At 34.6% G+C, this 27,745-nt stretch overlaps 4 protein-coding genes across 6 annotated transcripts; 2 read left to right on the top strand and 2 right to left on the bottom strand.

Annotated features, from left to right (window-relative positions):
* Nucleotides 1–8,298: 8,298 nt before the first annotated feature.
* LOC105632332 (monooxygenase 2) lies at nucleotides 8,299–10,383 on the bottom strand. The gene is made up of 6 exons (XM_089720532.1): nucleotides 10,136–10,383; nucleotides 9,802–9,948; nucleotides 9,640–9,705; nucleotides 9,389–9,551; nucleotides 9,080–9,308; nucleotides 8,299–8,986 (listed from the first exon to the last, which is right to left on the bottom strand). Exons 1-6 carry the CDS (start codon nucleotides 10,324–10,326, stop codon nucleotides 8,469–8,471), a joined length of 1,314 nt encoding a protein of 437 aa, XP_089576658.1. The 5' UTR covers nucleotides 10,327–10,383; the 3' UTR covers nucleotides 8,299–8,468.
* A 4,001-nt stretch (nucleotides 10,384–14,384) lies between these two features.
* Nucleotides 14,385–15,859, top strand: LOC105632333 (HXXXD-type acyl-transferase family protein). Its single transcript, XM_012214686.4, has 2 exons — nucleotides 14,385–14,894; nucleotides 15,018–15,859. The coding sequence occupies exons 1-2, from the start codon at nucleotides 14,418–14,420 to the stop codon at nucleotides 15,654–15,656; spliced, it is 1,116 nt and encodes a 371-aa protein (XP_012070076.1). The 5' UTR covers nucleotides 14,385–14,417; the 3' UTR covers nucleotides 15,657–15,859.
* Nucleotides 15,860–18,722: 2,863 nt separating this feature from the next.
* On the top strand, nucleotides 18,723–23,687 carry LOC105632335 (dynamin). Of its 3 annotated transcripts, none has more exons than XM_012214687.4 (7): nucleotides 18,731–19,096; nucleotides 20,075–20,163; nucleotides 20,266–20,341; nucleotides 21,488–21,537; nucleotides 21,644–21,985; nucleotides 22,582–22,620; nucleotides 22,985–23,687. In XM_012214687.4, exons 1-7 carry the CDS (start codon nucleotides 18,934–18,936, stop codon nucleotides 23,159–23,161), a joined length of 936 nt encoding a protein of 311 aa, XP_012070077.1. In that variant the 5' UTR covers nucleotides 18,731–18,933; the 3' UTR covers nucleotides 23,162–23,687. The 3 variants fall into 3 exon arrangements, with proteins under 3 accessions (XP_089576493.1, XP_012070077.1, XP_012070078.1); XM_012214688.4 differs by lacking the exon at nucleotides 18,731–19,096 and adding an exon at nucleotides 19,103–19,241; XM_089720367.1 differs by lacking the exon at nucleotides 22,582–22,620 and having other exon boundaries at nucleotides 18,723–19,096.
* Nucleotides 23,688–26,070: 2,383 nt separating this feature from the next.
* Nucleotides 26,071–26,906, bottom strand: LOC149497178 (arabinogalactan-protein family). Its single transcript, XM_089720369.1, has one exon. The coding sequence runs from the start codon at nucleotides 26,814–26,816 to the stop codon at nucleotides 26,268–26,270; it is 549 nt and encodes a 182-aa protein (XP_089576495.1). The 5' UTR covers nucleotides 26,817–26,906; the 3' UTR covers nucleotides 26,071–26,267.
* Nucleotides 26,907–27,745: the final 839 nt, after the last annotated feature.

Here is a 27,745-nt window from a genome sequence, read left to right as displayed (position 1 = left end):
GCACTCATAATATCAGTTTAATACTAATTAAAAAATAGTATGAAAATATAAATACAGAGTGAAGTTCTAAGCGAAGTCTATCGGATTATTGCAGTAAAAAACATGAAAAGATTTTTAATTCAGCATGCCATATTATTTATACTCATCCATTAAAAAACACAATTAATTAGAAAAATTACCATAATTACAAATTGAGCAAAGAGTAACAGTAATCAAATCAATCTCAAAAAGAAAACAGTAATTAAATTGATATTTATTCTATAAAATGGTGTAATTATAAATCATTCCCTCTACCGTGAAATTCTCTTTCAAAAATTACATAAACAAACATTTTTTTTTCTCTTTTACAAGTTCTTTTTTTAGTGTTGAGAAAGAAAGTGGAACCTAAATTTATTATTAAATCACATAAGCACTTGCTACTGAGTCAAGAAGTGCTTATCTTTTACAAGTTGGAGAATATACATTTCAACCTTTTATTTTTAAAAGAATAATAATGAATTAATGATACGCATTCTTTTTACGTAATTATCACTCACACTTCTCTCTCTTTATCCTTTTTTTTTTTTTCTTTTTTCTTTTTATCAAATTATTTCCATTCCACCATTCCATCATTTTTCTTTTGGTAACCCATCATTCATTATTTTTAATATTCTATTAACATCATGGTTTTATCCTAGCATGCCAAAATTAATTATTGATTGCAAATTAGGATTATGCAATTAAGTAAGATCTAAAGTATTTGTGCAAAACAATCCAGTATCCATAAATGAAAAATAATAGGAATAAAGTATATAAATTCAGTGTTTTGTTTTTAAATTTTTACATTAAACAAATGATCATTTAATATAAAATATTAATTATCTATTAATATTAGAGATTAATGTGTTATAAAAATTTTAGAAAAGATGTATGATAAAGAAATTAAATGGATTTTAAAAAAAGTTAAAAAAAAAATACTACTCTGGACATTTTAAAAAAAATTGAAATGATGAGGCCTGAGGGATTTTTTTCTGCCGAACAAAGGTTTTTCGCCTGAACCATTTCCTTTCGTGCGTGGGCTGTGGGGGAATCGACAGTAGTTATTAAGTATTTAACCCACCAAGAAACCGAAAAACACTTTCTCGGAAACCAAACTGCTTTCCGTCTCCATATTTCTCTCTTCTCTTTCTAACCCGAGGAGGAAGAAGAAGAAGAAAAAGAAGATGCAGAGATCATCTAGCAGTTCTCGTGTGGCTGAAGAATCCTTCAAGAACACAAACAAAAATTACACAGACGAGGACCAGCAACAACTGCCCACATACCATCCTCTTTCCGACGTTGCTAAGAAGGAGAGGTCTCGTCTCCGATCTGCAGAGAACGCAATCCATCTTATCCCTCTTGTTCTAGTTCTCTGTGCCATCATCCTTTGGTTCTTCTCCAATCCAGGCACTAACAGAAAGCTATCTGCTTCTCAATTACTTCAATTAACTTTCTAGTTTTAATTTATTGGTTTGAAGTGTTCAGTTACTAATAAATCTGAAAGCTTAATCAACTGATATAACAGTATGTTTATGGCGCTACTTTCTTGCTAAACAACCAAATACTATTTTGGTATTGTATTTGCTCAACAGCTTTTATCAATGGGTTTTCTGGTAGTTGGGATTTGGGCATATACTAAATTGTTAAGGAATAAGTATGCTAATTTTTAAGGGTTAGAGAAGTATCTCATATTAAGGCTTATGATGATGTGAGTTTTGATTAGTTTCTTTTTCTTTTTGTTATTGTTTTCTTTCTATTGACTTTGTAGTTGATCAACTGATGCTTTCTTTTTGCTCAAGTGATATCTTCTTTAATTAGTTAGAAGAGATTGCTTAAACTTGTTGCTTTCTTGTTGCTTTATAGCTACATTATAGGTACTTTATCCTTGTTAGGCTTTTTACTATTATTTTCAGATACTTTGGATCAAGGTTATGATTATACCTTCTAGATGACCCCATTCCCCTAAATTCAGATTCAGTCGGGCCTTTTAATATTTCTTTTTTCAAAATTTTTTGATGTTACCTTCTGCTTGATAAATTGGAGCCTTGGACTACTTGAACAATCAATGATTTCCCATATACTTTCAAGCTCAAGAGCATGAAATAATTGTCCAATGAATCCAAATTGTTCTTTGTCTATCACACATAATCTTTAGGGACAGGACTAAAATTTTCAAGAATGGAAGTTGAAATTATTGACTTGTATATATAATTATATTTGGGTTTTGGTTCTTCAACTGTAGATGCTGAGTTACCAATTTATCTATAGCTGGTTCATCTGTCTCCTTTCTATTCTAATGATGTGGGGTGGGTTTTGAAAAATTGTCATTTTTTTCTATATTGCAAATATCTTGGCAGAATCTGACCGTCAGTGGATGATCCCATTTCTTGTCTTTTTCCTCTATGATTTTCTGCCAAATGTTTGTTAAATTATTAGAATCCATATTCATTGTAAAGAAATATAATTTGTTCTGACATGATGAGATTAGAGTTAAAGTAGATTGCAAAATTTTCATTGCCGATGTGCCATTCCAAAATATAACTCATTTATGAATAGAAAAACTATGATCCCATTTAAAGACATACTGTGAATTCATTAAATGATAGCTTAAATTTATGTGCAAATCATGTACAAACATTTACTTTGTTGGATCATTTTCTAATAAGATAACTCATCTGTTGTTGGCAGAGTCAAGGGTTTGATAATTGTCGATAAACTTGATGATGGCATCAGTTCTTGTAGCAGTTTGCCACAGAGCCTCCTAGAGCGACAGCGGGAGCACTTCAATGGAACAAAAACAGCTGGTTTGTTACATCCTATTAAAGGGTTACAAAAAAATATTTGTAGAAGTTTGCTCTAAAGGATGATATTTATACATGTTTGTACAGGTTTGCTACAGATGTTTGAACTTCAATATTATATTTAAGCATGTGTGTAGAAGTTCTATGGTTAAAAAAGGGTTTTTTTGCTTGAGATTCTAACAGGTAAATTAGTTTTGATTGAATGAAGGAATAAGGATACTCGGTGTTTATCTGGAAAAAATGATAAGTTCTCTCTTTCGTTACCAAAAAACAACATAGATGGACACAACATGGAAAATTCTTTATGGGACGCTTGTAATTCTATTTCTATTTCTATTGCTATTGTGTTATTAAAACTTGAAATAACAATGTGCTTGTAAATTGTAACACCGCAAAGTCATCAAAATGTGTATACAACGAATTACATTTACAAAGTCTTGGAAGAGAGATGGACGAGAGTGTCTCTCTCTAGGATTTTAGAACACTGTTCATTCATTTTTCTAAATCCGATTTCCAACTCCAATCTTTTCTAATTTGAGGTGCTGGACTGAATTTGGGGTGTGTTAGCTTATTGACATGGTGAAGAAAAGTAAGTCTAACTCTCCCACCTCTGGAAAAAAGAAGAAGAAATCAAAACAGCGTACTGTAGATGGAGGAGCGTCAAACGCAAAGCAAATTGAAGAAGGTGATACGATTGAAACCAATGGTTCTCAGGAGGTAGAGTCTTCTGTGGTTAAGTCTTGTACGCTTGGTGATAGAGATACGCAAGAAAACTCGAAGGATATAGCATATGAAACTGAGGATGAAGAGGAGGTTTATTCAGGCCACCAGGTGTTCGCTAAAATGCCTGTGAATGAAGGAGACACAGAAAAGGCTCCAATAGACAAACCAACATTCGCTCGACTGTTTAAGGACAATCGAGACCTAAACCAAGGGTTCAAATTACAGAAAGTTGATGTGGGAGATGAAGTTGTGCTGGATGAAGGGGACTTGGTGAATGTTGAAAAGACATGGGGTTGGTGTGCTGTAGGTAGCTTCACGGGGAGGTTCCCAGGGATGTGGGCTGTCCAAAGCCTTGTGGATTCATGGGGTGTTCAGTGTAAGATATTACCTCACCACCGGGGTTGGATTGTGTTTTGCTTCGAAACCGAAGAAGAGCGTACATCAGTTTTTGCTTCGGGACCCTATACTTTGTATGGAAAATCCCTCTTCCTTCGTGAACTACCATATGGTTTCACTTTCAAACATGATGAATTTATGATGGTTCCAATTTGGGTACAACTTCATGACTTGCCTATAAATTGTTGGGGACCAGAGGCAATAAGCAAAATTGCATCCCGAATTGGTGTGCCTTGTGTTACGGATAAAATAACGAAATCGCTTGAAAAAATAGCATTTGCAAGGGTCCTGGTGAATGTGGATGTTTCCCAACCACCGACTACTTCTTTTACTGTTCGTTTGCCAAAGGGAGTCAACTATATCCAGGAAGTGCACTTTGAGACTTATCCTAATTACTGCTGGTTTTGTAAGAAATATGGCCATCATTGTTTTAATTGTAAGTGCTTAGAGAACCATCGTAAGAAGATAGAAAAGGAGGACCTAGTTGCTGCAAAACCAAAGGAATTATCTGGAAAAAAGCCCCTCTCTGTCCCTGCCCATGATGCTGAATCTGCACTTAAGGGTGTTGGTGTTGAGGATGGACGTACCACAACACCTATTGGCCAGCTTCCCAACAGTGCACAATCCTTCTCAGGCCAAGTCCTTGGTAGTACTCAACAGCACCCCCCCAAGGATCCTGGCAACAAACAGCCCCTAGAAGCAACAATTAGTAATAGAGGCTTGAAGCAGCCTTTGGTGGGTTCTAGCAGGCCTGATGGCAAGCAACAACAAAAAGCAGTTTTAGGCGGCATGCAGTGCACTTCGGCAGAAATCTCCAATTTACATTGGCATACCAAGGTAAATGGTAAATTGGTGGCTACTAATGATGATGTTATACAGTATGGCAAGAATATTATTGTTCCTTCTAGAGTTGTAAATGGCGAAAATTATGGAGATGGAGGCGCCAAGGCCTCACGTTCTAAATGAAGATGCTTAGTTGGAATGTCCGGGGGCTGAACTCATCCCCTAGACAAAGAGGGGTTCAGCGCCTAATTCGCAGTCATGGAATTTCTTTTTGTGCTTTACTTGAAACCAAGCTAAATCATGAAAATCTTGATTTCTTTTTACTTAATAAACTCCCCGGGTGGAATCATGCACATAACTTTGATGTCTATCGGGGGGGCCGTATTGTTGTTGCTTGGGACCCGGGTGTTGTTATCTGTCAGGTGGTGTCTGTTGGAGAACAATATATTCGGTGTTGTGTGACTTGTTGTGTTACTAATATTTCCTTTCAGGTTATTGTGGTGTATGCTTTGTATAGTGTGGTGAAGAGGCGTGAGTTGTGGGACCACCTCATAGCCATGCAGGATGGGTTTGATACTCCGTGGATTGTGTTAGGGGACTTCAATTGTGTTGCGTCTGTGGATGAAAGAATGGGATCCAACAATCCCACTCCGTATGTTCTTAATGATTTTGTTAATTTCAGGATGGGACTTGGTCTGGAGGATGTCGCTTCTACGGGACTGTTCTTTACATGGAATAAGGCACAAATGTGGGCGAAACTTGATAGGGTCATGGTGAATGCAGCATGGAGATCTATGGCCTACCCTTGTTTCTCTCAATTTCTGCCGATGGAGCCAGGATCAGACCACACCCCGATTATCACTTCTCTTATTTCGACAGCTGGTACAGGGTATAAACCATTTAGGTTTTTTAATATGTGGATTAAGCACATGGATTTTCGTAACATTGTAGCAGATTGTTGGAGTCAGCATGTTCATGGATCGGCTCGGTACATCATATGCTCCAAACTCAAATTTCTTAAGTCCCCTCTTAAAAGGCTTAACAAAAATGAGTTTGGAAATATTTCTGAAAGAACAAGGTGTGCAGTGGATGATTTCAAAAGTGCTTATGAGTCTCTTCAGCTGGATCCCACGAATATTGCTCTGTTGGAGTTAGTGACAGAAAAACTAAGGAAGGCGAGCTTTCTTGAAAATGCAGAGTGCTTGTTTTATAAACAGAAAGCAAAGTGTGACCATATTATGAAGGCAGACAAATCCACCAGGTATTTTCATTCCATTGTCAAGAAGAGGGGTGCTAAGAATTTTATTGCAAATCTTATGAGAGCAGATGGGTCTTCTACTACTTCGTTGGACGAGGTGGCTCAACTCCTTGTGGATTACTATAAGGGGCTTTTGGGCACTAATCCTTCTGTTGATCCCGTTGACTTCGATGTCTGGTCATCTGGGCCATGTGTGCCTAGTGAGGAACACTCATACCTCGTTAGGCCGGTTACAGAAAAGGAGATTCGGCAGGCGCTTTTTGATATTGAGAGTGATAAAGCACCGGGTCCGGATGGATATTCATCAGGATTCTTTAAGAGTCAGTGGTCCTTGATTGGTGGTGACATTGTGGCAGCTGTTCAGGAATTCTTCGTCTTTGGTTCAATCCTAAAACAGGTAAACCATACAGCTATTTCTCTTATCCCAAAGAAGACCCATAACCAGGGGGTTTCGGACTTCAGGCCCATTTCATGTACCAATGTCCTATATAAAATTATTACCAAAATCCTAAATGATAGAATGGTACCCCTGCTGGATGGGATAATTGATCGAGCGCAGGTGGCTTTCGTCCCTGGTAGGGGTATGGTTGAGAATATTTTCTTAGCACAAGAGTTGGCCCGTGGATATGCTAGGAAGCGTATTTCTCTCAGGTGTATGATCAAGTTGGATATCTCAAAGGCATATGACATAGTGTCCTGGTCTTTTCTTAATGCGACTGTACTGGGGATTGGTTTCCCGTCCACTTTTGTAGCTTGGATTATGGAGTGTGTCACCACGTCCTCATTCTCAGTGATGGTAAATGGTTCCTTGCATGGTCACTTTAAGGGCGCTAGGGGCCTTCGACAGATCCTATGTCCCTTTCTCTTTTCATTATTTGTATGGAGTATTTATCACGGATGCTTAGCTTGAGAACTAGAAATGGGGCTTTCAACTTCCATCCGAAGTGTGCAAAGCTCTGCATTTCTCATTTCGCTTTTGCAGATGATCTGATGCTTTTCTCTAGGGGTGATCAATGGTCGGTTAGTACTCTTGTGCAGACTCTAAGGGACTTCGAGAAGGCTTCTGGACTTGTGATGAGTCCAACGAAGTCTAACATCTTTTTGGGAGGGCTGGCTGGAGTTGAGAAGGATTTGATTCTCCACATTGTTTCTTATCCGGAAGGGACTTTCCCGGTTCGCTACTTGGGGGTTCCCCTTTCCCCTCAGACGGTGAAGATAATGGAATTTGACCCCCTCATTCGTACTATTGAGGACTTTATTACGGCTTGGAATGCCAAATCCCTTTCTTATGCAGGTCGGCTAGAGTTGGTCAAGGCGGTCATTCAAGGGGTTCAATCCTTTTGGCTACAGGTGTTCCCAGTTCATACCACGCTTCTTGCCCGGATAACCTCTATGTGTCGAGTCTTCCTTTGGGGGGGTAAGTTCTCGAAAGTTGCATGGGATGACTTATGCCTTCCAAAGGATGAGGGAGGACTTGGGTTGAGAGACTGTCGTGTGTGGAATAAGGTGCTACTTGTCAAGGTTCTCTGGAATATGCATATGCAGAAGGATACATTATGGGTGAAATGGGTTCATGGTGTTTATTTAGATGGGAGAAGTATTTGGGACTATCAACCTCACATAAGAGATTCTCAACTTCTGAAGAAGCTAGCCCAAATTCGTGATTGTTTGATTGACAGATGCGGAAGTGTGGCTCATGTTATTGAAGTCCTCCAAGGGTTTATGGTGAATGGAAAGCTTTGCTCTGGGAAAGTCTATGATCTAATCCGAGTCAAAGGGGAGAAGCTCCCATAGATGCAACTGATTTGGAAGTCTTACATCCCACCGAAGTTTACTTTCATTGCATGGCTTGCTTTTCGTAACAGACTACCGACCATGGACAGACTTGATTTCCTGGAGATTGATCGTCGCTGCAGACTATGCCAGGATACTACAGAGTCTGTTAATCACCTCTTTTTCTCATGCACGGTATCAACAGGAGTTTGGATGAGAGTGAGGTAGTGGCTGGGCATTACGAGGGAGATGTCTACTCCGTCACGTTCAGCAAGGATTTTGCATCATGAGCAGCGGGGGACTAGAGTGAAGGCAACTGCTTTCAAATTAGCTTTTGTCACCACAGTTTATATGCTTTAGAAATGTCGGAATGAGATGTACTTTGAAGGTAAAAAATTCTCCACGAGAGACATTTTTGTTAAGATCCAGATTATGGTTTATCGGATTTTATATAAAATTTTCCCTAGCATTGCTATCGAGTTTTGAGACCTACCTGTTTTGGTCTCCTCTTTTGTACTACTGATTTTCTTGTTCTTGTGGTGTCTATTATTGTTGGGGAATGCCCCTCCTATTGATGTATATTCTCTCTCTGGGATCTAATATATTTTTACATTTTATCAAAAAAAAAAAACGAATTACATTTACAACATATAGAGGGCTCTTGATTCACTGGTTTCCTATTCTCCTTTGTATCTCCTCTTTGTCCTGAAGTTTCATCAATTTGCTTTCAGCAGAGGCTCACATTCAAAATTTGTGTGTTCCATGATTGGTCCAAGCCTGACTAGCTTAGGTATGACAACATTGTTCCTAACACTGCAAACAATTGGGTCCTCCCACTGCAACAGTGATCCAACAAGATTTGCACGAATAGTTAATGGGAAGATACGAGGCCATCTTTCGCTCCCATATGACCTAAAAGCTTCTTCTATAGGAGCGGGTCCAGAGGCAATAGCATCTGCAAGCTTTCTTGCTAGAACTACAGAATCCTCCAATGCACAACAAGCACCTTGTCCTAGATTGGGAGTCATTGGGTGCCATGCATCTCCAACCAGCACAACCCTCCCCAATGAAGCAGAAGGGCTTATGGCTGGCCATAGCCAACGATCTACAAGAGGAGTTTTGCTTAATGTTTCGTCTGGGGATAGATCTATCAGGTTAAGCAGCTCGGGAGGCCAGTTGTTGACTAATTCCTTAGCTTGTTTCTTCAACTCAGATGGATCAGTAATTTTTGGACCTGCAATTTACAGTATAATTTTATTATAGTTATAGTAAGGATTAATTGTTGATTAGCGGAAATCATATTATGCAGGATTTGGATTATGTTTACCTGGAGATGGGCTGTTGAAGCAGATGAACCAGTACACTTTGGTCGGAGAAACAGGAACATATCCGGCACGTAATCCCCTTCCATAGACATAATTCACTCTCGGTTCAAATGGCTGTCCTTTGGCATAAAACCCTAGTCCGCGGAATGCACAATGCCCGACATACTTAGGTTCGGAGAATCCCATCCAATTGGCAACTGGAGATCGAATACCATCACAGCCAATAACAATCTGTCAAAAATTGAGCATGGCTTATGAACAGCTTTGACAATGAACTGTATAAACAGAAAAGCAACACTCGATTAACCAACATTTGCAAGTATCTGGGTTCCATCTTTTAGTTTCAGGGAAGTTTCTCCACTTTCACTTTTCTCAATCTTTTCCAACCCTGAAGAGAAACGGACAGCATCTGTTGGCAGCTGATTGGCAAGAGTCTCCAGAAGAATTCTTCTCTCTACTGCACGAACTTCTTGGCTAAGCCATCAAGTGATTCAAATTAGCAAATCAGAAATCAAAACAAATTCTAGTCAGATTGAATTAGATTTAATAACACACTCTATACCTTTCATCTTCATCTTTAAACCGGAAAGATCGAAGCTCTCTTCCATCTTCTGACTTCACCACCATCCTGCACAGCTGATCACATGAACAAGTTGTACAGTTTAAAAACATTCATAATGTATGTCTAAAAAGCACAATTAAAGCAGAAGAGGAAAATACACACCCTTGAATTTCAAGAAACTGGCTCCTGAGATCACTTCCAACTCCGATTGCATCCAATACCCTCCATCCATTTTTGAAAAGGGTAAGTGAGGTTCCACCAGTTCGAAGTGATTCTGCCTGCTCCACCACCAAGGATCGAATTCCAAGCCTGAACATAATTTATCAACTACTACTTCATATAAATAAAATAAAATTGCTTGAAGTATAAAATTTATATATAAAATGCTAGAATTTAGAATAACTATATTGAATTCCATTCAATTAAATTTATAGGAGCAATTGAATATCTAAGGCTACACCAAACATGGCCTTAATTGGCTAATCTGAATTCTGACCTCTGAAGAGAAACTGCAGTGGCGAGGCCAGCAATCCCAGCACCTACAATGACAATATCCTCCTTAAAAACATCAGTTTTCACAGCTCTAATGATCGAGAAAGACTTGGGTTTAGTTCTGGTGCGGACCAGAAAAGACGATCGGCTTTGTTGAAATGGTATCAGAGGAAAAGAGGAAGAGGCTATAGCCATTGATGTTTCGAATAGGAGGAGTTGGGTTATGGAAATTAAGTGGTGGAAATGAAACGGAAACGGAATGGTTTTCAACCTTACTTTTACCGGGAAAAGGAAAAGATATTTTTGGTGAGCTTTGACATTGGGCTTTGATTATGGTTATGGTTGGAAATTAAGCCCATCATTTTTATTTTAAACAACGCTATTCTGCCGTGCAGTTTAGTGGCCCATGAATTAGGATATTGGCCCATCAAATTTTGCATTCTAAACAAAAAGGGAAAATTATGATTTTATCTCAGTGTTTTTCGTAATATGCAATATTGCCTGTTCCTTTTTAAAAACACATACTTGTCTATATTTTTACTTTACTTACACATAGTTTTTTATACTTGTGCTTACATTTTGGCAAAATTAACTAATTAGTCACTATTTTTATTAACTATTTTGTTTTTATATTTTATAAAGTTAACTAATCTATCTTTATATTTAACAGACAGAAGAATAACATTAAGACAAAAGCAAATAGGGATAAAATTATGTATTTCTAAAAAATGCAAGTGTATAATCAAATATTTTCATAAAATATAAGAATGAAATAGTAAATTTTTCAAATAAAATTTGTTTTTGTACCTTTTTTTGGAAGGGTTTCCTCAATTATACGCTTTCCGCCTTCAAACATGCAAAATGAATGTGAACATGCAAAATGAACGTGGCAGAACGAGTGATGCGCAGAAAATGTTCGACTAAATGTCCATAGAATTGGTGCTTTAGTTGAGTCTGCAAAAAGAAAAGAAAAGAAAATTGGAGAGCAACAGTTTGGTTTGATGCTCCATGCTAATGCGTATCTATTGAAGTTGGTTTTATTCACCGGCTTATCTGTGTTTTGTTAGGTTGTCTGTATTAAAATATTACCGACTAGTTTAGAGAAGACAACTACCAAAATAGACTACAACAATAAGTTAAATACTTAGCAAGTTTCAATTTGAAAGGTGGAAACCATAAGTCAAAAGATAGATGTCCCAAGCCTACATGGTGTGTAAATACCTAAGACATTCTAGAATACTTCCACCCATAAGATTAATGAAATATCTCACATACTCTAGAATGCTCCATGTAATCTCTACCGTACATTTTTGTAAGTAAATCATAGCCGTACATTAAGGAGGTGTAAATGCCTATAAATATCACCCCTCACCTCATTTGTAACCAACCAAGCAAAAACCAAGTCCAAAAATCAAGTAACTAATTCTTTCTTTAAGTTTTGTGAAAGTTTGCTTCTTATCAATACAATTTTATTTGGTATTTTGTGTTAGTATATTTTGATTGTCTTTCCCGTTATTATTTTTAGTGTTATAAATTATTAATCAATTTTAGAGTTTATCATTATACTGATATGTAACCGTCTTAATAAATAATTTAATTTGATACTGTTGGAAAAATGATTGCTGTTTTCAGGTTGGATGGAGAAGATAATAAGGTAGTTGGTGGTTAGAAAAAAAAGTTGGTGGTTAGTTAGAGACTCCGTGGAATTTATTTGACCATAACGTTAACCGAACTTTGACAAGGTTTTGTGCCTATTATCCCAATTCCCAGCTGTGAATGTTTCCACTCTCCCAACTTCTCATTGGATATATTTATTTGAAATGTATTTAGAATTTTTATTTAAATAATTAGTCGTTTCAAATGATGTTTTTTTTTCTGAAAAAAAAATTGAAGATTTAAATTTAACAAAAATGTATTTTTTTTATAAATTTGAATTTTAAATTAATATTAGATTTGTATTCATTTGAGATAATTACTATTCATTTACACTTTTATAGATTTATGTATACAATAAAATTTGAGAACATATAGAATATTCAAGTTTCTATTAAAAAAAATCCAAAATACTATATGATTATTTAATCAATCAAGCTCAAATTTTACAATTACATTCAATTTAAGTTTTTATTTTAATTTTAACGTAAAACTTAAATATCTTCAATTTTTATCATTAAAATTGCCCTTACAATGCGTTGCAATAAATTGATGATAAAGTTTCAAAAATGAAACAATTTTTGTTCAAAAAATCTTTGTATAAATTCAATAAAACTCTGCACTTCCTCCTCAATTGTTCTCAATTTGGGTAAATATAATGATACTCTCTCCGTTACTAATTGATAGACACAATTTTTTTTTTTTCTATTTGTCCCAAATTAAAATAAGGATATAATAGGAAAAAAATATACAAATTTATATTTCTAATTAAAACAACTAGTTTTTCTTAATTCTTGTAAAATAGAAAGTATTTCTATCAATTGGATATGGAAAAAGTATTGTTATGTAAAAATATGAAACAGTTTATTAATTATTTGTATCTCATATTACATAATATATAAAACATTTTTTTAAATATCTAATTAATGAATATAATATTGTGAGTTGAATATCAAAAGGTTAATCTTCCTAAAAAGCGCACAAATCATAAAATCTTTTGAGACTCGAAATTGGTATATATAATTTAAAATTTTAATTACATGTATTTGGCACATGATAAATAACTTTATCACCATTTATATCACCAGCATTTGCATTTAATTTACCGTTGTAGGATGGCCAACCAAGTTTTGCACCAAACAATGCCCCAACTATATTGTAGTATTAATTTCTCAGATCTGTAATTTCGAGTCGATTACCTAGTTGACTCAGTAAGACTTTGCAACTAGTGGTAAAAAAAAAAAAAAATGAAAATAATGATCTAGGGCTAAACTGAAAACATTAGTAATGCTCCTAAAAAGTAGAATTTAGCATGATGCCACTACCATCGATGCCTTTGGAAAGAAAAAACAAAAGTTCTTCTTCTCAATATTGTTTGCTTGTTATTTTTTGGAGTAAGGTCATTAGGCTTAGGCGGGAAAGTCAGACCTGCGCTCGTGATCTCTTAGGGTAGTGAGCAAGCATAGGAGCCGCCTAAGTCAAAGTAAGCACATCTTGCACTACTCTCTACAACCTTTTTTGTTCGATGTCTCAAAATGTTTTCAATATTTTTAAATTTATATATGTAAACAATTATTTTTTCTATGATAATTTTTATGATCATTCGTTAAATGAATGAATTTTATTAATATTTTAAAGAGTTAAAAATTTTAATACGTGAATAAAATGGACATAGAAAATATTATAACTTAAAGAATAAGGTCCGTACCATTTTGGGTAACCAAAATTTGCAATTTTGTCTAAAGTACCTTCCTTTCCTCTTACAACTAACTAATTCAGGACTACACTAATTTAATTTTTTTAAGGAAAGAGTATGTTATGTTTGGTTTACCAGCAAACAATCCAGATTTACCAGCTAACCATCTCTTACAACTGCAACCTATTAACCAGCCAATTAGCAGTTGACACATATTTTGCTGATAAAAAGGAACTTTATCCAGATCACCCTCCTCCCCATTTTCTACATTTTGAATCCAACACGGAATTAAATAATTGTTAATATATATATATATATATATATGAATAATTATTGGTATCATAATTCACCTGCATATTTTACATTAAATTTACATTTACAATACGATTAAAAAAAATTATTAATGTATGTATTAATTAATTGTGCTTCGGTCGGTTTTTCCACCTCTTGTAGTATTTGATTCAATTTCTTTATATCCATTTTTCATAAATTAAAATTCCCGATTCAATTTAATTCATAAAATACAAAAATTACATATTAAATGATGATGAGGATAGGAATTAAATTTAGAAGATACAAAAGGCAGAGGACCAATGATGTAATTTTTTTTTTCTTCAATTTTTGTCTATTAACTTTGACTCCTAGGTCTGGACTTCATTGGCTACTATAATTGTTTTCAGGATTGTAAAAATCATAACTCTGTAATTAAATTAAGATACTAATTATCATCAAAGCAAGTCAAATGATTGTACATGGGGACCAAATAGCAATTTTCATAATAATTTTTTTTTTTGGGTGAAATTTCATGATCAAATATTAATGATATAAATACAATTTTTTTTTTTTTTTTTTTTTGCTCCTGTTGTTGGGAAGTTTTTATATTTATATATCCTTATAAAGCAAACCACTCGTCATATGCTTTCTCATATTACCTAAGATGGCAATGCCCTACTCTTCTGATAATGCTGTTCCCAAAGCCCATATCGAAGCTGTCCAATCGGTTCCACCCTTCAAGGTGACCGACCCAAGAGAGATACGGCTGGTTTCAGTTACAGAGACACCGTCGATTGGGTCAGGAATTTTCCGGGGTTGCCTTAACATCGTCCTTTTTTATAATAAGGATATGGAGGATGACTCGGGTTGGATCGTTGCTGGTTGGATTAAGGAATCTTTAGGTCGAGCTTTGAAAGAGCAGCCAATGCTTAGTGGACGTTTAAGGAGAGGTGAAAATGGTGATGGAGAGCTTGAAATTATATCAAATGACAGTGGAGCTAGGCTTCTTGAAGCAAAAATTAGTACGACCCTCCAAGATTTTCTTAATGTCAGAGATAAAGATATTGCAGAAGCTGAGCTAGTGTTTTGGAAGAACATCGATGAACAAAATCCTCAGTTTTCTCCACTTTTTTATGTTCAGGCAAGTGAAATTATTTTCAATTGTTATAAATTTAACTCCTCTTATGATCATTTAAATTCTGGGTTATTGCATCTCTTTCAAAAAATTAAATTTTGGGTTTTTTTTTCCCCTCTTCTTTTGCAGGTAACAAACTTCCAATGTGGAGGATACTCAATTGGGATTAGTTGCAGCATTCTTTTGGCAGATTTTCTAATAATGGAAAACTTTCTTCAAAAATGGGCAAACATTCAAAAAGAAATTCTCTCCAAAAATGGTGAAATCAATAAGGTACCTATATTTTACCTCCCTAATCTTAAACCACCCAATTTAAACGTTAATGGCAGCTTTAAGCCTGTTCCAAGTGACTATTATGGCCAAATTCTGACTTTCAAGATCACGAGTAATGAAATTATGGACATCAAGAATGACTCCTGCAAGAATCTTGCATTGCTCTGCATCGAGGAGGCAGAGCAGAAACTTGGTAACCAAATAATGTCATCAGATTTCAATTTTCTTGTGAAAGAATCTCCTCAAGTTATGAAATTTGAAAATGGCAAGAAATATTATGAGCTCGGGAAGTCCCATTTGAAGAGTAATCAAGTGATAGATTGTTCAAATTTGAAGGATTATTTAGGGACTAATGAGGTAAGTTTCAGAGAAGGCAATACACCTGCTAGGGTTTCGTATTGGATTGGTGGAGCTAATGATGGATTTGTTGTGGCAATCCCATCTTTTAATGAGGGTGTTTCTGAGCTTAACTTTATTATCACAATTCCTACTTGAATGATTATGGCAATTTAAGTGAAGTTGGACATGTACCTAGTATTAAATGTCTACTTTTACGTTTGATTTTTTTTTTTTTTTTTTTGGTAAGAAGTCTCTTTCAAGTTGATATGTGTTTCAAAGATATGTACCTTTCCATTTATGTATGTTAAAGAAGAACTAATATGGACGGTTGTTCAAATCAAAGATTGATTATGCATTAAGAGTTGTTCAAAAATTAGCTATTATTTAGTAGCTCTTAGTTGTTTTGATAGCGTTTATCTGTTAACTGTTTTAATAGCTTTTCATAAAATTTCTCATAAAATATTAAAAGATAAACGTTAAATGAGTTAATTTTTATGAAATTATAAAAGATTATCTTAATTTCTAAACACTATATTACTGAATACTACAAAAATAATATTTAGTATTTTGACTCATAAAAACTTTAAAAGCTACTTAAAAAGTTATTGCTGAACACGACTTAATTATTCTTTTATTAATTTGACTTCGATCAAAATTTGACCTGATAATAACTCTCTTTGTCATACATTTATAAATTTAAAACTCAGAAGGTGAATGCAAAAGGTCACAATAAAAAAAATTTTCTGATATTATACAATAATATATATATATATATATATATTTAAGACATGGAGGCCAATTTGGGACACAAATTCCCAAGTCCAAATCCAACATGAACAAAAATTTCCCTCTTGGTTTATTTTCTGTTTTCTATGTAAAGTTGCTCTTTAGTTAACGGATGGATTAAAGTTGATCTCAACTAGATATGTTGGATGAAAAATAGAAAATTTTCCTCGTAGAAACTGAACTGCATAAACCTGCACAATCCATGAGCTTGAACTAAATTGTTTCTCTAACTTGTTAAATTTTTCAGATGGGTTATAAATTTAAAACAAGTCACCGAGCAATTGGCGTGCACTGCAGAGCACTTATCTCGCTAATTAATAATGTGTGCGGTTGCATTTATTGGTTAGGTAGATGTCACTTGGTACATTCTAAGTTTAACAAGCAACAAGAAAAATGCACTAAATTTTGACACTTTACCTTCTATTAATAAAATAAAATGACCTATCAAGATTTGTAGCTTCCAAAATCTATATCATATGTAGAGACTTTCTTTCCAATCAGAGGCAGCCCATTATTATTACTATAGTTGTTAGAACTAACTATTTAGTTTTGATGGGCAGCGTCTCCCATCAGTTTTTAGAATTCGTGTGTGTTTTATGAAATGTCTTACATCAAAACTTTAATATTTGATAAGTGATTTAAATCGATAAAAACAATGATTAGCACACTTAATAGTTCTCTTTATAAGAATTTCGTTTATAAAAAATAATAGTTTTATTTATTTATATTATAACTTCTTTATATTAAAAGTCCAACCATTAATTTTTTTAATTGAATGAATTGTTAATAGATCTCGTGACGATCCACTGTGTAGTCCCATGGTTTGGTCAAATATATTAATAAAGATTTAGATTTTTAAAATTACTCTATCTCATTTTTATATCTTAAGTTACGTTGCTAAATCCTTCTATAAAAATTTCTTTTCAACGTTAGTAAATATAAAAATAATAAAAACATTGCAATGCAATTTCGAGGTATAAAAATACCCATATATTTGTGTTCACTTTTCACTCAAAAGTGAAAAGATTTTTGACACGTAAAAATATAATTTAGTGGTTAATGCATAATAATTTAAAAATAAATTAAGTTTGAATCTCTTTTCGTAATGTAAAAAATAAAAAAATAAAAAAAAATCTTTGAAATGGAAAGGACGGAAGTTTGAGCATGAGCTCTTTAGCCCATCAGCTAAGGCATCATTAAAGAGCATCAATAATGGCTGGCAGCTGAGTCATAAATTTGGCCAGGGGGACAATGCCTGACCTCGGCTTGCCCACCTATAACCAACTACTATTCTTTAGTGCAAAGGATCAAATTTATTCCTTTCTTAATTTAAATGGAATATTATATAATTATGCTTTATCCTTATACTAATTCACTTTCTATTAAACGAAATTAGATATTTAATATGCCATTTTTTGTATTCCTCAAGTAATATTAACATATCAGTTCAAAAAAAAAAAGTAATATTAACATAAATTAACATTAAAATAAATAAATATTTCAGATAAAAAAAACACAGAATTTACTTTAGTCAATCATCCATATATATGTATATATTCCTCCCGTGGGTTTTAGATAATTGATTTTGCAAATTTAAAACTTTATGGGCAATTTGGGTCTCAAATTTCTTTATCTCTATCTCTCAACTAATATGCATATTGACTATCCAAATATGCTTTATCTTTGCATTTAAGAGTTCAAAGTTTTCAGTATTCACACACACACACACACACACATATATATATATATATATATATATATATATATATATACATACGTGGAAAATGTGAAACCAATAATTGAGATTGATGTGTTATGCTAAACTGATTTGGTGTTGTCAGAGATCAATTTGATTGAAAAGCGGATTGATGTATGTATTTATTGTAATTGAAAGCTGTAATTGAAATGTGGTCCATTTGGTACCCCATGGAAGATTGGAAAGAGCTTGGAGAGGTTGAGACCTTTAATTAACCAAACTGTTCCATGCTATTCAAAGTAGTCAGAAAAAAAAAAAAAACCCTAAATAAATACATTTCACCCACTTACTAGATTGTTAAGTCTTGCATAATATGAATCAGCCACGTATTAGTTTTGCAAGCAAATATTAGGCATTTCAACTTTTGGGCTCTGACCCAAACCCAATTGTGCCCTAATTCATAAACCTGCCTAAACTTTATTGGGCAATACTAAGCCCATTCACCTTTTAAACTGCCTGGCCCAATTTGACATTCTGTTACTAACTTACTAGTTAGGTACAACTTCACTTATCTCAAGTTGTTAACTACATGGCAATCCGGACATTTTAGTCATTTCACGAAGGCATTATGGACCCATTTCAGTAATTCATCCTTTAAATTTACACATAATTAGTTACGTGGTACTCTGAGACGATGCCACACGTCCAGTTGCAAAAAGAACACTCTTCCTGTTGGCAGAGAAACCATAGCTGACTCTCACTGCAATGGCACCTGGATTTTGCATTGCGGGAAAGACCAGGGGTTTACCAGAAAGAGCAAAAGGTTTTAGAGCTATAAAGAGATTAAAGAGAGAAAGAAAAGGCAGAAAGCATTGCTTGGAGATAGAGGAAATTCACATACGGAGAGAGAGAGAGAGAGAGAGAGAGAGAAAAGGGGAGGCTTGTTGAAGAATGGAGAGTAGTAGTAGCAACAGCATTGTAGTGGGCAATCAGACAAAGCCATTTCAGGGAATCAGAATAGAGAATCCCTTTACTTTCAAAGTCCTTCAAGTATTTACTGGCTTTGGCGTGGGTTGTGGTATTGGTATTGGCGTTGGTAGCCCCATAAATCTAGGTAGCCCCTCCCTTTCTATCCCTCGCTCTCTCAATTCTTCTCTATTTAATCTCTGTGTGTGCATACTTTGGAAAGATGAATTTTGGGGGGTTTTTTAAACCAAAGAATTGTGGAACCCATCAGAAATCTCTGGCTGGAATCCCATGTAAAATCATTTGACGTGTCTCCTTGCTTTTTTCTTTTTTCGTTTGTTTTCATTCAGAATATTGAGCTGTGCTTAGTTTTGTTAAGAAAATGTGGGAAAAGAGGAGAAAGTTTGTGAGTTGAATTTTTGGGTTGATCAGGGAGAGTTAATTGCATTAAGTGTTGAAAATGACTTCTGCTGTGATTAATATTAGTGATTTTTGTTTGTTCTTTGTTTTCTACTTTCTATTAAGATGTAGCTGGAATGTCAATTGTTTTCAAGAGCTATATATCTCATTATAACCAGAGGACAGAAGAATGTTGATCAAGCAATTTCTTGTGCTTCTAAGGGCACCTGGAATTGTTAAAGTCCTGGGAGAGGACCAATGGTCTGCAGTTCTCTGAAGTCTCTATAATCAAAATATTGAAATTCAGATAATTTTTTTAGTTGATCATCCCGTTGAAGTAAAAAGAGTGACTAATGAACCAGTTAGCCTGCAAGCACACCCTGCAATATATCTGACTAAAATTTTAAGTTATGGCTCCAGTTATGATACTTTAATGTAGAAGGTAGTTAGGTTCTATCACACCATATCAATGCCGGTATGTATAGGAGTAGACTCAGTTAAATTAGCTTAATGCTAATTCCTCAAAACTGGCTACTATTTGAATCAACATTACCCTCTTTTGATAGCTAAGAATGCTCCATGCCTTTAGGTGTATGTGAATGAAAATAGGTGACTGATGTTGCTTTGTCTCACTGAAAGGCAATTTCATTGCCAAGGAAGTCTGATGTTTTTTCTGTATATTTTATCTGTTCAGCATATGTAAATGTTGATTTAATCTAAAATGCAGGGGCAGTACCAATGGTAGGTGCACTTATGAATGCGGGCAGAGGTGCAACTGATGTCTTTTCTGGTGTTAGGACACCTGTAAATAATGCTGTAAGTCAATATGTCTTATGGCCATCTATTATTATTGTTTCTAAATTTGGTGTTCTAGTGAAAATTGACAAGATCATTCAATTCGTGTTTCTCAATTTTCAGCTGCGTAAGATGGGAGCTAAGAGAATTGAAGTAGGCATGGGATGTGGAGTTGGTTTTGGCCATGGCTTTGGAGTCGGTATGTAATGGCATTATATCATTGCCTACTTTTCTCTCGTAGTATTTTCCTACAGCACATTGTTGTTCATTACCTGATTTATGAGTATGTGGTTACATTGTTAATTTACTTATACTTATTTTAGATGGATAGTGGAAAATTTTCTGCTAGCTGTTATTACTTGATTCCATCACGATGTGGAACATATAAGTCTGGTATGAGAAGTCCTCGTGTCATCATCATCTAGCTTTCTTCCTATATGTCAGAATGCATTTTTTTATATAACCTATTCCAAGTCAATGCTTTTAATATCTTTTGTTGACTGAGTCTATGCCTATGTTACATGTACATTTGGTTATTTTTGAAATGTTTCCTGAGATAATATGTTTTCAGAATTCCATCACAGCTAGCAGTTGCTGGCCTTTGTACATGAGCAGTAACTCTATGCCAACTTCCATATAAAGGTTGGGGGCATCAGGCATGGTTAGGGCGCAGCATTATTAGTTATAAAGGATCTGTATGGACTGTACAGCTAAAGAATTTCTACCTCTAGATTTTTCTGCTTCAGTCCAAGGAAAGTAGAATAATATTCTGTTGGAACAGTATCACATCCTATGTTGATTGACTAACCAAGTTATTAAAAATTTCATAAGACAATATAGAATAATTTACTCAAACTCTATTATTTAAAATATAAATTGCCTTCTTCCTCCAATTGTTCCTCCTTTGCTCATGCCACTGGCATATGAACTCACTATGACTGCTATTCAATGACAAACTCGGTTTCTATTCCGTGGGCGGTTATCATTTTCTGAGACAGTGGTTGCAGTTTCCCATTGAGTAGAAATAGATCTTGTGTGCATCTGGTAATAGCCTAAACTATATCATAAATCATCTAGGTCAGTTTTCTTGGGTTGCATCAGATGGAGTGATTTTGGGTCTAAATAAATAAAGGAACAACAGGAACCTATGGATGCTAATGGATATCAATATTTGCAAGTTTTAGAAATGATCTGCTGGAATTGTATTTATGCAATGGACAGTTTGTACTGAGCTGACCTTCTGTTGGTTCATTGCTCATTGGCATCTGTTATTCTGCATCAGTTGCCTTTCATTTGTTCATTATATACTTTTTGATAGCTGAAAAAATTAGTCTTTGAATCTCAGGTCTTGCTGTGAAACCAGGGGTGCTGCAGAAGATTCAAATCTTTCTCATAGTATGTATTATTTTCTTCTGTTTATATGTGTATACAAACACAGAAGTGTGCACACAAAATAATGCTTCTTCTGTTTATATGTGAATTTTAATGTCAAATTCATTAGCAAGAGATGACAAAAATGATGACAAAATTTGGAGTGGCTCCCAATTTATCGATTGGTCAAGGTGCTCTCCCATTGTCTATGCAAAGTGGCACAAGTGCTATGAATGGACCAGCAATCCAGAACCCACTGGGAAGTATCACACAACTGGCAACAAGACTTCCGGACCAAACATCTCAAGGCATTCTCGGATATGGAAATATGAGTCCACATGCAAGCTCTGAGCACTCCTCGCCAACAAGTAGCCTAGTTGATACACCTTTTGGAAGTCGAACAGAAAAGGTCCTTAGTAGTTTTCTGCAGAATCCAATTCTGAAGGAAGAGGACAACAATCTAAGTGAAGTGGTAAGCACAACAACATTATCTGCCCCCTTGGTCTGTTTAATTAGTAGGTTGATTATAAACAAACTTTGAGATGTTCTTACCTGAGAACTTATGCAGGGTATTATGCTTTGTATTTATCACTTGTTAATGATATGCCTTCACGATGCTCGATTCATATTTTCAGCTTTAATCACTGGTTTATACGATTAACACCAAACTATTTACCATTTTGATTTCGTAGGATAAAGTTGTCTTATGTGAATAAGAACACTAGTTGAACTGGTTTGAACTTCAGAAATCAATCCTTTTTTACATTTTGAAATATAGACAGGATTTGGGCAAAATGTCCTCCAATCATTTCAGAATAGAACAGGGTAAGAGAACTTTTTCCTTGGAAATTGATTGTAAATTTGTCATCTTCTTTTCATGTTAGTAGTTAGTTAATATGGATAATCAAAATCTTTTGTGCTTTGCATGTTTCACGTGGCCCTTTACAATAACATCTTTTGATAAACATAAAAGACATTTTGCAGACTTAATTTTCTCTTGACATGGGATTTTATGTGCTCTGATATGTCTCAAATGTTGTACCTAATGCTTTGGCGATATGTTTATAGGCTGGACGCTTGCGGTGTGAAAATAACCTACTTCAAACGGTAATATTTCATGTCTTTTCTGCTTACCTTAAAGGAATTTTGTCATGTTGATGTCATTTCCAGGGAAATTTGGATAAATGACCACAGGAGCAAAAACATTCTTTTCTTTTTAATATGGGACTCTCAAAGGATCACTCAATTTTGCAATTCTTAGTAATTGGAGTATCTAAAGTTTTTGAATGGAATTTCCTTTCGCCATGCTGGAAGCTTCCAGACTCTTGTATGGGTTAATATGTTATGAATTTGTGTTAATCACACTTTCAATATGTGCAAAGGGTTCGAGCATTTCTAGAAGTCAAAGAAGTCTTCTTTTCATTGTATGTCAATAACATTATCAAATAACTACATATTTCTATCTGTTCAGGTGTTGAAACACCAGCAAGTCATTGAAGAACTTGTGGCGGAGAATGAGAAGCTTCGACAAATACTGGTGGAAGACCTGAAAATATCACCCAGCAAGCTCCAATCTGGTTATTCCACTAGAAATAAATCTACATGTGCTGATTGTTTTGAGTGCCGAAGAAAACAAAGAAAAAGGTAGATGAAATTACACGTAAAGATCACCAGAGAAGACATTCAGTTTCCTGACCACTAAGGTCTTAACTGATGCCCCTTTAGCTGTTGCTTGGCTTGGCATCCATCACAAGACAATAATCAGAAGCTATTGATCATGAAAGTAGATACAGTTTTAGTTGCAGACAGATTGATTGAATTAGTTGAATATCAAATATACACACAGCTGAAGAGCTTCTGAAAGTGGAGCTAGACGGTAATCTAACCTTTTCTTTTTCAGATTTCATTATTCGCTTTTTTCCCAATACATATTTGTGGATCTTCAACTCTGCAAAGAGGACTTCTTTTTTTTTCTCGAGTCAATTGACTGTGATTTGATTTTACCTGATTTATGTGTACTGATAACTTCATTTACCTGCTCTGCTTTCTATTCCTAGTTCGTAGTCTGTTGGTTTTGCTCTGCATTTGTACAGCATGCCTCTAATTTTTTCAAATGCTGCAATGTAATTTATGAATAATGAGGCTAATCTAGTTCCTATTCATGGATTTTTCTATCGTGGCTAATCCAATGTGTACTTTTTTATTTTTTAATCTTGTTTTTGAATTCTATTTTTCACATATCTGTTATTTGGAAAATAAAAATTAAAAGAAAGAAGTCAGATGCAATCTAGTGAGTAAAAAAAATGGCAAGGCAAATAGGCAAAGGAAACAAATGAGTCTACTCTCTGGTGAAGTGGGCTAATGATCTGACAATATTTTTTGTGAGCCCACTCTCATGCTAAATACTTGTATAGTCAAAATGATTGATGATAATGTACTGTTAGAATTAATTGTTGAAGCCTTGAAGGCCTATCATGTAAACTTAGACAACAAAGTAGAGCCCTAAATGATGATATGATATCTAGATATTTAGCTATGCCTATGGTTGTTCCCAGCTGGGAACTCTTAGATCTTTTTCGACAACTTTTGAGGCGGTGTTTAGTATTTTAACGACTAAAGTTAAAATATTATCTTTATTATTTATATTATTTGTACATAGCATTTATATGAGCGTTTAGAGTTTGAAGGAGCGGATTATAGAACATCACTCTCTTTATCAGTCTGATGAAACACTAGTTAAACAGCTTAAGTGTTTGATCAGAAAATTAGTTGTTTTGATAACTGTTAGCTGTTTTAGTAGCGTTTAGTTATTAGTTGTTTGAGTAATTTTTTGTAAAACGCTAAAATCTAAATGCTATATAGGTTAACTTTTTATAAAACGCTGCTTTAACTTCTAACCAAACACTAAATAATAACTTAAAATGCTAAATGTTGCTTAAAAAGCTATTTCCGAACACAGCTAGTAAAACAATTAACACTTATTAAAATGAATAATTTTGCCGATAAATACTATGTTGCTACACTTTCAGGTGAGCATATTTCTTACTTAATTAACAAACAGTACTTCTTACTTGATTTTCAGGGTATAGCAAACATTGCAATCAATAGGATTTACCTCAAAATGTGGAGTGTGATCATAGCATTGTCAACTGTAACTACTTAGCTTAAACAAGTTAAGTTTTATCATTTCTGGGTATTTAAAACTTTATAGCATGGGTTTCACAATAGATTGCTTTAGCATCATTTCTTCCTTTTATAGAGAAAAAGGCAAAGGATAAAAAGCCTATGTATGATTCTTGCTTATTACCCCTTTTAATCGGAATCCAATGCTTTTTTGTCACTTTTTTCTTTCCTTTTTATGAAATGACACATTTCGTATTTGGCATAAGATTCCTATTTCTTAAAAAATGATTTTATTCTCTTTTTTTTTTTTTTTTTTGTATTTATCATGCAATAAATAATAATAACTTCATAGTTTACAATTTTTAATTTTTCTCTTGGAAAAGAAAAAGGTACTGGGGTCCTGAATTATTGTGACTAGCTTAATCATATCATCATTAGGTTAATAACCCACTAATTGAGTATTTATATCACTATGAGTTTATGATTCTCCATTCATTTACTTTTAAAATAATTATATAATCAGTGCACTTGGCTTCTTAAGGTTATATAAAAAATGCTTTTCAAGTAATAATATGAGTGATGAGCTCTCCTACATTTTATTAAGCTCTCATAAAAATAAATATTGAAACCTAAATTTAAAATAGGAAAAAATAAAAAAAAATGGAATAATACAAATATTATTAACCTAGAAGAAGAAAATCTATTCCTCCTTTGCCTTTGCCTTTCTCTCTCTGTCCATAGACCATACACTAATAATAAGTGTGGGGTAATACGCCATGTGCGCATCACTATCCTAGTCGTGTTCGTTCCAAACACAGATATCCCCCACCACCGCCACCCATCTTCTACCTTATGCTTCTACCACTTCATTTGTCTCTTTCTCCCTGCCGATTTCTTCATCACCTCATCTTTTTTATCATTCTACCTTAATAAAGTTAACAGCTTGCAACCTCTAACCTTTTCCTTCCTTGCCCATAATAATAATATCCTCCCTTCCCTACCCTTCACGTGTCTCTCTTCTTCATCTACCCACCTAACTCCTTTCATTTAGAAAAGTAGTTCTAAAAAGCTGTAATAATCAATTCTCATTGAACGCTAATTAATATTTTAAAAAGCATGCTTTAATGACCTATTAACTTAGCTAAATTATTAATGAATTTAGTCAAGCAATTTTTTGTTACTTTTTTTGAGCTATTAAGTCTTTTTTCGCTCTAAGGCGAAATGAAAAAAAAAAATAGTAATTTTGATCAATTTTTTTAATTCTATCGATCCATACATTGTTTGCTTTCATAATAATCTTGACTTTCAAAAAATTCGACCCTCTTAATTAGCTCGAATCGCCACATGGCACTGATTTTTGATTTCTGAGTTTCAAAAGAAAAGTGCATCACAAGATTAAACCATGAAAGAAAAAAAAAATTATTAGCACGTAAATTAACACAAGCAAGAATCACAGTGATCTCCCTTATTCAGCTACAGTCAAAATGCTACAAATCACAAATGCAGCTCCAAGAATCAACGAAAAGAACAAGGAAAAAGAAAACAAGAAAACAAGAAAGGAAAAAGAATACACAAATAAATATCTTAATCTACATTAAATTAAAGGTTTCAATGTGACCATGTAGGGGTGTCTAAGCAAATACTATTACTGCGACTCCTCCAAGCAATGATAACAACCCCACCACGTTGTTTCCATGAACGAAAGCTCCTGAAGCTGGCGTCGCTGCGACTGGAGATGTAGCTGGACTGGGTGAAGATTTTGGTGCTGCTGGTGCAGGAGGAGAAGACGCCGACGTTGGTGATGATTCTGGTGCCCCTGCCGATGGTGGTGGGCTTGAACTCGGGCTCATTGTTGGGCTGCCTGGGGGAGGAGGTGTCGCTGCCATTGGTGGAAGTGACGTAGGGGTGGCTGCAGGGCTTGAAGGAGGAGGTGTCGCTGCCATTGGTGGAAGTGACGTAGGGGTGGCTGCAGGGCTTGAAGGAGGGGTAGATACCGGCATGGGCGGAGGGGTTGATACCGGCATGGGCGGAGGTGCAGTAGTTGCTGGTGGAATTGCAGAAGAAGTTGGTGGCATTGATATGGGCATTGGTGGTAAAGATGTTGGGGCTTGAGCAATGGAGGATGATATGAGACTTAGCATTAATAGAGCTGTCACGAGCATGGCACGTGACAGATCCATGACTCAGTAGTGTGAATTAGGGCTTTATGGACAAGAATGAAAGAGATTTGTTTACAGAGAGGCAGAGCTAGTAGTGAAAGAAGAAGAGTACTCAAGTTTGATATATAGAGGAAAGTTTGGAGAATTGTGTAACCATGGTCACAAGTGAGTGCATGGACATTTTGTACAATTGGATACATTGGTTGACACATATGTACATAATGGATTTGGACTTTGAGCACTGATCTTTTGTTAATGGTGCATAAGGAATTAATTTTAAGGAGTACATGAATTCACTTTAGAATGGGAGTCAAATCAATACAATGGAGGACTTACCAACATCTTTAACTCTTTTTTCCACAAACGAAGTCAAAAATTTCATCTTTCCATATGGAGCAAATACTCAATGGATTTGTTTTAATTTTTAGCTTTTCAAAATGATATGAATAAAATTTAGTCCCTAACTTTGAAAATGCTCATCTAATTAATATAGATTTTTCCTCCCTTTCATTAAATTAAACAGCTTATACTTACTAAACATTATTAAACAAAGTTTAATTATTTAAGTTGTTAATTCACTTTTTGTTTTATGTGATTAGAATTCAAATTTTGGGAAATTAGATGTTATTATTACTTATCAATCATCTAATTACAAATTTTTAATTTATTTGTTATCATGTCAAGAATTGAATAAACTATAAGTTCGGTAGAATTAATTGATTTGGTAGTTATTAGCTGTTTTAGTAGTATTTAACTGGTAACATTTTATAAAATACTACTTTAATCTTTAAAATTTAATTCAAACGCTATGTTACCCGAAATAAAATAACGCTAAAAGTTACCTAAAAAGTTATTATCGAACACAGTCTAAGTGTTATAAATATTTAATATTTTTTTAGTGCTCCTATGGTGAAAAGTGTTCTAAATAATTCAGTATTATTTTAATGTGT

Source organism: Jatropha curcas, chromosome 4 (genome assembly GCF_041381405.1).
Source record: "Jatropha curcas cultivar XTBG-Jc1 chromosome 4, XTBG_Jcur_1.0, whole genome shotgun sequence".
In the NCBI taxonomy this organism is placed as follows: domain Eukaryota; kingdom Viridiplantae; phylum Streptophyta; class Magnoliopsida; order Malpighiales; family Euphorbiaceae; genus Jatropha; species Jatropha curcas.
Note: the sequence above shows the minus strand (reverse complement) of the source record. Positions and strands in the feature narration are given on the sequence as shown.

What these genes read in the sequence shown, in the direction of transcription:
- LOC105632333 (XM_012214686.4), top strand. Translation starts at nt 14,418, where the DNA reads ATGGCAATGCCCTACTCTTCTGATAATGCTGTTCCCAAAGCCCATATC. An exon ending in CTCCACTTTTTTATGTTCAG is followed by an intron (nt 14,895 to 15,017) that starts GCAAGTGAAATT and finishes CTTCTTTTGCAG; the next exon opens with GTAACAAACTTCCAATGTGG.
- LOC149497178 (XM_089720369.1), bottom strand. Translation starts at nt 26,816, where the DNA reads ATGGATCTGTCACGTGCCATGCTCGTGACAGCTCTATTAATGCTAAGT.
- LOC105632332 (XM_089720532.1), bottom strand. Translation starts at nt 10,326, where the DNA reads ATGGCTATAGCCTCTTCCTCTTTTCCTCTGATACCATTTCAACAAAGC. An exon ending in ACTGCAGTTTCTCTTCAGAG is followed by an intron (nt 9,949 to 10,135) that starts GTCAGAATTCAG and finishes AATTATGTTCAG; the next exon opens with GCTTGGAATTCGATCCTTGG. An exon ending in CTTCAACAGCCCATCTCCAG is followed by an intron (nt 8,987 to 9,079) that starts GTAAACATAATC and finishes TGTAAATTGCAG; the next exon opens with GTCCAAAAATTACTGATCCA.
- LOC105632335 (XM_012214687.4), top strand. Translation starts at nt 18,934, where the DNA reads ATGGAGAGTAGTAGTAGCAACAGCATTGTAGTGGGCAATCAGACAAAG. An exon ending in GGACACCTGTAAATAATGCT is followed by an intron (nt 20,164 to 20,265) that starts GTAAGTCAATAT and finishes CTCAATTTTCAG; the next exon opens with CTGCGTAAGATGGGAGCTAA. An exon ending in ACAACAATCTAAGTGAAGTG is followed by an intron (nt 21,986 to 22,581) that starts GTAAGCACAACA and finishes ATATGTTTATAG; the next exon opens with GCTGGACGCTTGCGGTGTGA.